Source organism: Solea senegalensis, linkage group LG14 (genome assembly GCF_019176455.1).
Source record: "Solea senegalensis isolate Sse05_10M linkage group LG14, IFAPA_SoseM_1, whole genome shotgun sequence".
Taxonomy (NCBI): Eukaryota; Metazoa; Chordata; class Actinopteri; order Pleuronectiformes; family Soleidae; genus Solea; species Solea senegalensis.
The window spans coordinates 18,553,178-18,565,367 of NC_058034.1; the positions used below are offsets into that span (position 1 = coordinate 18,553,178).

At 39.3% G+C, this 12,190-nt stretch overlaps 1 protein-coding gene across 1 annotated transcript; it reads right to left on the reverse strand.

Annotated features, from left to right (window-relative positions):
• On the reverse strand, positions 1-9,106 carry LOC122781245 (complement factor H-like). Its single transcript, XM_044044845.1, has 14 exons — positions 8,927-9,106; positions 8,632-8,814; positions 8,182-8,287; positions 7,996-8,072; positions 7,704-7,886; positions 6,721-6,903; positions 6,413-6,604; positions 6,117-6,290; positions 4,999-5,163; positions 2,952-3,119; positions 2,638-2,805; positions 1,827-2,012; positions 1,556-1,741; positions 1-255 (listed from the first exon to the last, which is right to left on the reverse strand). The coding sequence occupies exons 1-14, from the start codon at positions 8,994-8,996 to the stop codon at positions 236-238; spliced, it is 2,061 nt and encodes a 686-aa protein (XP_043900780.1). The 5' UTR covers positions 8,997-9,106; the 3' UTR covers positions 1-235.
• Between the last annotated feature and the right edge of the window lie 3,084 nt (positions 9,107-12,190).

The window sequence follows — 12,190 nt, forward strand, 5'->3', positions numbered from 1 at the left end:
CTGTTTACCTTATTTTTATTTCAACATGCCAAACTTTCTCAATAGCAACACTTTTTGCACAAATGATTGTTAAAATTCAGACACCCACTGTTACCCTTTGCAAAAGTAACATGTTTGGCAGCAGTGTATCAAGGTGATGCATGTTTGTAAAGAAAAAAAAAACATCAAACAAACATAAAAATCTCCTTTTTGGCATTCAAAATAAGCCGTCCTTGACCCTATGTGGACACCGCTTTCACTGTTGCGGAGCGGAACCTGTGGGTGAAAATATCAAAGATCAGAATCATATTACATATCATATTAACCAATCCAAACCAAATGTATTTATATAGCACATTTAAAAACAACAAAATTGACCAAAGTGCTATACAGTTTAGACATAAAAACCACACAAGGAAACACTAAAACCAACAGGCCATAGAGATAAAATAAATGTTTACAGTGTTCCATATAACCAGTATAATTCTCGCCAAAAAACAAAGCAACCCTCAATTTACCCTTGTGGGATGACAGTCACATTCACAAGACGAGCCACACCTGATTCAAATGAGTGGGTCGTTAAATGACCATTTGAATCAGGTGTGTTGGAGCAGGGAACCTTCTCAAACATGCAGGACAGGGGAAAACAGCTGAATATTTTTCAGGCTTTTGAAAATAGAAAGCAAATCGTACGCCGCAGAGATTCTGCCGACAAGATAGTGCTAACTTCAGTGCTGCTAATGTGTGGACAGAGCACTCCTTCAGCTGCTTACGTCGATGTCAACGGTTTGGAATACAATGACTGACAAGTGAGTGATGAACATCCGTCTGGATATTGGCATCACCGTGGAGGCCGTGCTGCAGGAGTTTGAGACAACACGGAGACGCAGAGCAACAACTTCAAATAGGTAGGAACATTGTTTTATTTCATTTTATTTATCTGGCATCTTGTTGTTACTGTTGTAACAACTGTTCTTATTGCAAACTACTAAAAACAGTTTGTTAAAAAGAGCTGCCTCTCCTGACATGACTGTGCTACTTAGCAGCTTCTCCCAGTTTAAAATGAAGCACTTCGCAGATTGTGTCTCTTTAATCACGATTTGGACTAGCATTTTGTGTCCATTGAAATAGGGCTGCAACACTTAAATTAATCGTCAACCAGTTTGATACTCGATTCATTGGTTTGAATGTTGTTGTTTTTTCAATAACTAAAACAAGCTTTCTGAGTTTTCAGCTTCTTAAATTTGAATATCTTCTGGTTTCTTTGCTCTATGTAATATCATCATTTTGAGAAACATTAATTAACATTTTTCAACATTTTATGGACCAGTTACTCGAATAATTGAGAAAGTTATCGGCAGGTTAAACAGTGATGAAAATAATCTTTAGTTGCATCCCTGTTATTGAAACAATGATAATTACGAAATTCTGATGATAATCTTGTATCATATGACATCTAATTTCAATTTGTACTCCATAATAATCTTGTTTGTTGGCCGATTTCAATGGATTTCATTATGCGCCTCTACACCAAGAACACTCTGGCTTAGCTTTAACACTGGCTCTTCATACGTACGTTTACATTCAATGGTCCTCTCGTCCCATTTCCCGTTCTTGCATGTCAGCGTCGCTTCTCCCTGAATATTATGGCCCTGGCGGCACTGGTAAGTGACCTCAGAACCAGACAAATATTCCGTCTGGTATGATGTCACAATAACAGCGTTGTCAACTTTAGGTGGGGGACTGCACTGATTGAAGATGACTGAAAGTGTAAAATGAAAATTGGACAGTGTTAGGTTACACCATGTAACCTTATACATATTTAAATAAAAGTGAATGTGACTCACGTGCACAGATATTCTTCATTGGTATTCCTGCCGAAGGCCATTTCCCCTCGACACACATCAAGCTTTGAACCTGAGCACTGTATCCTGTGTTACAAACAATCTGGACACTTTTGCCTTCTTCATAATACTTTTGTTGAGACGTTATGTCCCCATTAGGAATCACAGGCACTTCACAATGTCTTTTCTCTGTTGCGGGTATAATAACAAATAATTAGGTTTGTATGTTGTATATGACAAATATACAGTTTGAATGGTATTTCTTTTAGTAGTACAATATGATGATTAATCATTTTGAAATCAAAATCACAATTTGAAATGACCCAGTCAGCAAAATGCAAAGGCTGCAATTATTCTGTTCTTGATCACTCACACATCCGATTGCATCCTTGTATTAAAACATACGGTAGAGTAGTTCATGTTTTCATGGTCTTAATACTCCATCAACTGTAATTTGATTTGCGATATATTTATGATATTGTATTGCGCGCCACATGGTTGGCGAAGTGGTTTAGATGTTTGCAGGTCCTTCGGTTTCTTCCCACAGTCCAAAAACATGCAGACTTGGGGATTTGGTAAACTGGACACACTAAATTGACAGTAGGTGTGAGAGGGGGTGCTTGTTTGTCTCTATGTGTGGCCCTGTGATGGCCCTATGTCAGCTGGTTTTGGCACCAGCGCCCCTCTCATGTGGAGGATATAGTGGTAGATATTTAGTTTTCCTGCTTCTATAGAAATGCTGATGGTCTACATTAAGAATCAACTTTGCTACACGCTGGTTATAACTAAGTAACGTATTTCAAGTATCCATTACCGATGCACTGTCCAAGTCCAGACCATACACCACCAACACATTTGGCTTCACCCCACCAGCCTTTGGTGACGAGCTTATACCCTTCATCACAGGTGTAGTACAGTGTGTCATTGTCTGCTCCAGTGGCAAAACCATGTTGGATTTCTGCTTCAGCACATTCTGTAGAACCTGAAAGAAAAGAAAAGAAAAGATTTAAAAGGTTAATAAGGTCCTCTAATGGCCTTATCTGATTTTATTTCAAACAACATTCACTCTGTGATGAACCTCGAAACTCTTTAATCATTGTTGTTACCGTATTTCCTGTGCGGCCTTACCTGTGCACCGCTGAATCCCAGTCCAAACACCTGCTTCACAGACAACAGTGAAACGTTTGTCCATATCATTGTGGCATTCATACTGGACTCGATCTCCATGCTTGTAGCTTCTCTTGTTATTGTTGATGATGTGCGCTTGGTTGATGTTGAGTTTTTTACACAACTTCTCTGCAGGAAAATCATTGTGAAAGGCAGAAGTCAGAGAACTGTGACACCCCTATGTACACACACAGATTTTACAGCGCCTAACCAAAGCCTTATTCCTAACTTTAACCATGACCAGTTACCCTGTCAGTGGTTACCCTGAAGCTAACCACAAATCTTAGCCAGTTCCTCAGAAATGAGGTTTGGCCTTATTAGGACCAGTTCTTGATCTCCATGAGGACTACTGGTCCTGACTGGGTCAGTGTTTATGCAGTTAAAGAGCTGGGTTATACTTTCAAAGGGCTGTCTGACTGCATGGTAAACCACTATCGCAAACATTTGGGGCTACAACTTGTTTCCCTGTGCTGTCCTCATTTAAAGGGTTATCATGTTTTGGTTCTTTCTCCCTCTTCAAACAGGCAGCATTGTTGTATTTACTATATTTGTATTCACACAGACTCTGCATAAATACTTAATACACAGCCCCAACTTCAAATGAAACCCCAACAACCCTGAACTACTTTAATGTTGTGGTGTATTCCAACTACAAAAGTCATTACTTAGAATGTAACAAGTATAATTACATGTGTTGCACCTCTCAGCTCCATGGCCATTACAATTCTTGACTCCACTGCATGTTGATTATACATGCATTAGCAAAAATGAACACAGAGAGATTATAACCTCAAAAAGCTTAACATTTCTGGATTTGATCATTACATTTAAATTACATGTAAGCATTTAGCAGATGCTTTTATCCAAAGTGTCTTACAAGACAGGAATAAGCTACATAGAAGAAGTCTTGGCAAGAACTCCACTAGATAGGAACAGTGGACTGATAGAGGGTGAGAGTGCCGAGGTGGATGCAAGTGCATAAGGAGGTAGTGCAGGGGAGGGGCTAGAGTAGGGTAAGTGATAGGACAGAGGATGCTTTTGGAAGACTTGGGTTTTCAAGAGCTTCTTGGCAGTGCTTGGTAGGTCATTCCACCAGTGTGGAACGACACATGAAAAGAGTCTGGATTGTCTTGTGCAGGGTGTTGGCACTGCCAGACGACAAACCTTTGATGAATGGAGTTGTTGAGAGGTAACATAAGCCTTTAGGAATGCATTGAAGTAGGTGGGCTAAGGGTAGCCAGTGGAGCTCAATGAACAGAGGGGTGACATATGCCCTTTAAGGCTAATTGAAGACCAGACACGCCGTCGCGTTCTGGACCATCTATAGTGGTTTCACAGCACAGGTTGGGAGGCCTGTTAGCAGGATGTTGCAGTAGTCAACGCGGGAGATGATCAGAGCCTCTACTAGGAGTAGCCTGTTGAGTTAGGTACGGTATGATTTTTCTTATATTGAATATTGCAAAGCGACATGACCGGGCGACAAAAGCAACATGATCTGTAAAGGTCAACTGGTCATCAATCATGACACCCAAGTTTCTTGCTGTCTTGGAAAGAGCCAGAGATAGGGAATCAATATTAATGCAGATGTTATGATGTGTTGTTGGCTTGGCTGGGAAGACCAGCAGTTCAGTTTTGGAGAGGTGATCAAGGTAAAAGCATGCATCTCTATTACGGGTGTATTAAGTGTGTGCAGTGCAGTACCAACTTTGGCAGTGTTTGGAGGAGAAATGCGAGAGCTATCGGTAGAACTGCAACAGACATACTGTATGTCTGTGTGTGCGTGGTGTCGACTGGATAAGAAATGCAAGAGATGTCTGTTTATTTGACTGTTAATGGCACATCTGACGTAATAAGGGCACCAGTGTGTGCAGTGCCGACTTTGACATTGTTGGAGAAGAAATGCAATAGAACGGGTTGTTTTACTAAGAAGACGAAAAAGATGACAGTAAATCCACTATCACACAATCAAGCTAAATATCAACAACACAGTTGGTCTATATTCCCTTACCTCTGCAAGTGGTTCTTCCTCTCAAACCATTCTCATCACAGGTTAGAGAAAATTCTCCTTCAAATTCATTCGTGCACACATAATCCACCCTCTCGCCATAAACATATGTCTCTTTAGAGTTGACGATGTTTGTATTTGGGATATCTCTTCTGTTGCATGTGATTACTGAAACAAACATACAAAGAAAACGTTTTAGTCCTATCTGTTGCTCTGGTTTTCATGTGTTCCTGGTCTGCTCCCCATTTTTCTGCTCCATGTTTGTCAGTTTGTTCTTTTTTGTTGAAACTGAGTCAATTTTCTTTCTTTACTCCTACGTGACATCTACATACAGTATAGCTACCACTACCATTGGACAGGGGCTACCTCGACTTAGAAACTTTTAGACAGAGTCATAAAATGACTATGTAATAAACACATCTGTAAAACTATGCAATGGCTATTTTAAAAGAAGTAAGGCTTTTTCAGAGGCTTGATGAACATGGAGGTGTTGGCTCTTTTTAATTGTGACTACCAAAGGTTATTTCTTCTGCCAAGGAGGTCGTGTTTTAATCAGCATGGTTTTATCTGTTAGTTTGTCCTTCTATTCGCAACTTCCTGGTTACAGTTTTTGGCAAATCAATAAGAATTTTTTGCAAAGAATCTACCCACTGATGACAAAAAAAAGATCACATTTTCAAGAAATCTCTTATAATCAAAACTCATCAGATACTCCACCATCAAACTAAGATTTACATACTTATTTAAGATGGTAATAGCTTTAAGTAGGTACAGTTCTATACTGATCCAGAGGTGCGCGCTTTCTGAGTGCTCTTGTTCCTTTATGTTTTTCATACAGTAGCTCAGGATTGTGGAGTACCAGGCAACTGTTCACACAATTTGTACATTTTCTGGGCAGATACCTAACAAGGAAATGAATACCATAGATTCAAAATGTACATATGAAGTGATAGTGAATGTGTGTGTGTGTGAGTGGGTGGGCAGGAAGTGCCTTTTCAATACCTTTTGTTGTTGAACCTTTTTGTTGGAAATCAAAGTTTAAGACATTAAACCGAAATGGTCCGTGAACAATTTGACAACTGTGGATAGTAAATGAACGGTAATGATTAATTTAACAGTACCTTGACATTGTGGATCTGGTCTCCATCCAGCTCTGGTGCATGTGGCCATGCGGGTGCCATCTGTGCTCTTGTAACCCGCCTTACAAGTATAACTTAAGGTGTCACCTATTTTTTTTGGTGTCCTATTGTAAGTCCAGTACATTTTCAGTGAGTCTTGTGCAGTGCATGTAAACACTAGAATAAGAAAGAGACTTGTTAATCTAAAGTGATCAGTATAAGACTGTTTATGACCACATGTTGATTCAACCACAAAGACAACAACAATCTCATCATCGGACTCTGGGCACAGTTCGTACCTTGGCATACGGGGTAGATATTCCAATCTCCGTTATCTTTGCACGTAGCATCTATTGAGGTCTGTTGAGTATTTTGAATCCAGTAGTCTTCGTCACATGTTACTCTTACTCTGTCCCCACGTAAGAATACACTTTTGGCAGGTTCGTAGCTGGTTCCTCTCAGTGTCAACAGTGAGAGTTTACATGTTATCACTGCATTTTTGGGAGTTGAAGCATATTTTCTGTTACTTTTCTCTAAAAAAAAGACAACCATGACATCTGTCGCTCCAACAGTAAGGCTGGTGTAACATGGGGAGTTTTAGACTTACATTCACATGCAGGTGTGGGGCTCCACTGTGCTCTTTGTCCTTGTTTGATGCATTTTGTATGTCCAATCACAGCAGTCTTAAAGCCTGGATTGCACTGATAACGCAGGACTTCCTGCTCTTTATAGACTGTGACGTCTCCTTGGACAAAGCCATTTTCAATCACAGGCACTGAGCATTTTATCTCTAGATAGAATGAATGAAACACAAGCATGAATGTGACAACATCTGTTCATGGACAGCCAAATGAAGTCAGCACTTACTAAAGTGATGTTTGTGTGAGAGGAAAGTGAGAGTGAAGGAGAAGTCACTGAAAAAGTGTCACTGAAATATTCTTTGCATCTTTGGTTATTTTAGTTTCACCTTTTCTCATTTAGTTATACAGTATTAATGTTATATTATGTATTTTTGTTCATATTTTGAAACTTTATCTTGTCAGGGTATGTTCTGTACACATACTTCTACGTTTTCTGTGGCAGGAAGGAGGTTTCTATAGAGATCTAAAAAACATCATCCTGAATGGACAGACGTAAGACGTGAGTGGCCTCACTTTTCTGAACTATGGATTATGAAAATTCTTCCAAGATTGATTTACGTGTTTACCAGGCTTTTACTAGTTATCCAGTCTCTGTATATCAATATAATAAGTAAAATAAAATAATTTTTTTAATGTAATTAATTAGTTATAAATCTAAACCAGTCTAACCAGTCTAAAACTGGTCTGCTTTGGGTTCAGCAAGCTGTGGTGTGATGGTGCAGGTCCTGTCATGCACCTGTCTGTGGTGGCTCATGTGGTCATATGCAACAACAGTGCAAATTATTTAGGAGACACGTCTAGGAGTCTCAGTGGACATAGAACTCGGAAAGTATGTAGAGGACCCTTAACTGGATCTATAACTAATATTTCTTTTTTGGGTGTTACAGTATTATGCCATTTCACAGTTTCTCTCCTGCCATTTTCCCTTCCTTCCTTCTGCCTGTTGTACCTTCACATTTCGGTTTGTCGTCGCTCCACTCTCCATGTTCATTACAATAGATCTCCTGGGTGCCAATCAGGACTTCATTCCTGTTCTTGCAGCTAAATCGAACCACGTTACCAAAGGTCGCTTCCTCTAGGTCCCCAGCAACCTGGACATTATCCTCCACATGAATCACTGAGCACTGTTGTGCTGGAAGGAGAAAAACATGACGTACAAAAAACTTTTTATAAGGAAGCAAAAACAGTATTTTAAAAAGGCATCAACTACAACTATTTCTTATCCTTAATTCCGCTCTTACCTTCACAAATGGGAACAACACCATCCCAGCCTCCTGCCATGCAATGTCGGTAGTTTGTCCGACTGACCATTTGATAACTGAAACCAGTAAAATGTAGAATGTTTATATTGTAAACAAGTCTCATGAGAAGCAAATGGCATACGCTATAAAACTTTTAAATCTTAGAACATTTTATGATCATAATACCCTGTGTGGCATTTGTATACAACTTTTGATCCGAAAACAAAATCGTCTCCTGTTTCCAGATTAAAATCCGCAAATGCTGTATCACCAGGGTGACCACACGATTTGGCTGAAAAGATTTGAATGAAGAAGAATGTTAATGACATGTGGCAGTGAAGGTTAAAATATCCAATATCTGATCCAGTGATTTTGACCAGTATCGGACAGATACAGAGACTGTGTTCCTTATCAAATCATCTCTACTAATCATTCAAACGTACTGCTGCAAATTCAGTAAAAAAAACAAAAAACGACAACCCACAAATGAAACACATGCATATATATAAATATAAGTCAACAAAATATATAATTTGTTGGAATACACTGACATGTTATATTACACATTATATGTAGTTTTTGCCACATATAGTGGCAGCATTAATATTTAATCTTAACAAAAAAGTGATCACTTACGTTCACATTTCTTGCCTCTAGGCTGCCATTTACCTTCGACACAGAGCAGTTTGAAAAAGCCACTGTAACCAACACTGCAGCTCACTCTTACTTGTTTTCCACCAGGGTAGCTGGCGTCCATTCCAGTTATGTCAAAATTTGAATCATACAGGGGCCCTTTTAAAAAAGCCTCAAGTGTGCAATCTGGGAGAGAGAGAGCGAGAGAATGACCAAAAAGAAAAACAGCTGCTTTTCTGTGTTCCAACACCAGACAACAGACTCAGTAGCACAATTGACACAAGCTACGTCGTCTCACCTTGACTTTTCACAAAGGTCAGCACTTGCATCCACAAAAATAGGACACAGCTTCCTGTTATTGTCCGCATTTTATCTTCATTAACGTGAACCGCCAAGCAGAAGTAGAAACTGGAGACTATAACACTATTATACACCGAGAGAGCTGTGGATTGTGGGGAGAAATGGAGAGAGAGAGAGAGAGAGAGAGATTGCTCAATGATTTACGCAAGTCTGTTCTGTTCCAGCCTCCACATACAGAAAATAAAAGAAGTGAGCACACAGAGCAAACTTAGATGACACACTGATCCTCATGTATGTATTATATCTATATAAGAATACTTCTGACTTGACAGAATAAGCTTCACTGATCATATCATTTGAGCAAAAACAAAAAATCATAGATTCATTTAGAGCAACGCAATGAATGTATCCATGGTTTTTTGCTCATGCGTAGTTAAGCTTTGCTTTGTTTAACATTCAGTGAGGGGAAAAAAACCAACACATTTATTCCTGTAATAGCATGTTTATTTTTTCTTTCTCTCCAGTTAATCATTTGCGGAAGTCAATTGAATAAACAAAATTTCACCAAGTCAGCTCAGACTGCTCTAATCTAAAGTAAATATGTAAAAAGAAAACAAAAACATTTTGTCAGAACAACACTAGATCAGAAAAATAATCCAGAAACGTATAAACTAAATTACTAAACTCCTTAAATGCAGTTTATACAAATGTCCAGTATGAATGACGGCCAGAACAAGGCTGGTAAACAAATATTACAGGTTTCGTCTCAGATTGGATTATTACAAATATTCTTCTTGTGTTATCATAATCAGACGGTTCATCGGTTAATAAATTCTAAACTTCTTCTCACACTTTTTCAAACACAAGCAGGAACTGATGAATGTGAACGAATGGACTTTGTTAGAGCCATGGAAAATATGAGGCTTATGTTTGCATTTTATGCCTAATTAGTTAATATCTAGTTTGATTTCATTTATATTGATTCATCATAACTGATATTTTGTTTATCTAAATACAATTAATGTTAATTCAGTTATATAAGGTTTATTATGCTCTAATTTTGTCCTGCTACCACAAACCGATATTGCCGTAAAGCACAGCTTATTATAGTAAACTGTAGTAAATGAGCCATGTGGGCACCTGTTGGCATCTCTGCTTTCTTGGAGCAGGACGGGAACAACAATTTTCTGACCCTTAGCTTAAACGTCATTTAGGCATAAGAGACTTATTTTTTCCTGTCAGTTAGTTTGAGGTGACAGACCGGATATCAAGGATTTTGCTTGAAGACATTTATTTTTTGTTCAATGTGGATTACAGTGTGAAAATAAATCGCTGCATTTTCTTTTACGTCGGCCTCGTTTCCTTCTTGGATTTTCTTTGGAGTTTATTGCCTCACGAAAAGCACAAGAACAGAAACTTCGAAATGTTTTGTATTTGAACGGCACTTCTCTCGTCTCGATGACCACTCGAAGCTGCTTTGCACCACTTTTCGTACGGCACATCTATGCGCAGCGTGTTTTTGATCAAACATCTTTCATACCCATTCGTCAGGAGCAAACATGGGATTAAGTGTCTTGCCCATGGACACATCGGCATATAGACTTGCGGAGCGGGGATTGAACCCACGACCTTCAAGTTAGCCACCGTCGCCCCACACGAAACCAAACTAACATGGTGATATCACTTTCAACTCATATTGCCCAGCCCTACTGAACAGAACAAACATTTTGACTCTTTTTCACTTGACCGACCCATTCCTGACCAGACGTGATGCTCAGTGAGTTTGAGACCAGGACTCTTACGATAGTTATACACATTATAACTTGATATTAAGTGGTGTTTCACACTGGACTTTCAATCTGTGTTTTAATCTAAATTGCTGTCATTTGATGTTGTGCACATTGGGAATATTCCTATTTTGTGCTGTCATGTGCAAAGTCTGCTGCACATCAAGTGTTTCTTTGTCCGTGTTTAGCTCAGGACAGACATCGGTCATGGAAACAAATAGTAACACTAACAACTTATATATTTGAATGTGTCTGCACACCACACAGCTGCTGAGGAACTGCTCTGCAGTGACCCCCTGAGGTGCTGCATCGTCGTCGCCCTCATGGAGATAGAAACGCTCGACAGTACACAAATAACTGGATACAATAAAGAAGAGGGTCTCAGCAAAAGCAAACCAAAAACCTTCCTTTTTTTAGCCTCATATATGATTAAATAGAAATAAACCAACACTGATGGGTGAATAATTCCCATTGAGATGAAGTACATGTTTTTTACGGGGTAGAGAGAAAGTGGGCAAGTTTACATGTCAAAACAGATGTCACTGAATATTCAAATGATATGCAATTGCAGACAAGAAGAATGCAACAGACACACATGATGTGGGACATGCCTGCTTCTACTCTACACGTAGAATCAAATCCACCTGCTGAGAGTTTACGTGAACACAACAACAAAAAAAAACATGTTTATGGATGGCATGTAGGACACGTGTCACATTGTTTTTTTGTTTGCTTACTTTATTCAAGCATTCCTGGACAAGAGAGCTCATTGGGAAGTACAATTAGACGAGGAAGAAAGAGAAAAGAATAGGGAGGGAAAAAATGGTGGGAGGAGAATGTCTCTTTTCCATGTAGTTGTAGAATCTCTTCTTCTCTTCAAATCGCTTCAAAAAACAAAACACATTCATATATGGATACATGTCAACAAAATGTGTTGGAATGCAGATTGGTATGGTTTTTGCCACATATAGTAGCAGCATTAGTATTTATTCATAACAAAATGTGATCACTTACGTTGACATCTCGTGCCCTGAGACAGCCATTTACCTTCGACACAGAGCAGTTTGAAAAAGCCACTGTAACCAACACGGCAGCTCACGCTTACTTGTTTTCTTCCAGGGTAGCTGGGGTCCAGTCCACTTATGTCAAAATTGGAATCATACAGGGGCCCATTCACAAACTCCTCAAGTGTGCAATCTGAGAGAGAGAGAGGGAGGGAGAGAGAGAGACAGACAGACAATGACCAAAAACAGCTGCTTTTCTGTGTTACGTGTTCCAACACCAGTCTCAGTAGTACAAATGACACAAGCTACGCCGCCTCACCTTGACTTCTCACAAAGGTCAGCGCTTGCATCCACAAAAATAGGACACAGCTTTGGATTATTGTGCGCATTTTCATCTTCATTAATGTGAACCGCCAAGCAGAAGTAGAAACTAGAGACTGAAACACTATTATACACAGAGAGAGCTGTGGA

Excerpts from the sequence above, each read along its gene's own strand:
- LOC122781245 (XM_044044845.1), bottom strand. The coding sequence starts at position 8,996 with ATGCGGACAATAACAGGAAGCTGTGTCCTATTTTTGTGGATGCAAGTG. Across the intron at positions 8,288-8,631 it reads TAGAGGCAAGAAATGTGAAC|CCAAATCGTGTGGTCACCCT; the intron begins GTAAGTGATCAC and ends AAATCTTTTCAG. Across the intron at positions 2,013-2,637 it reads TGGACTTGGACAGTGCATCG|AGAAAAGACATTGTGAAGTG; the intron begins GTAATGGATACT and ends TACCCGCAACAG.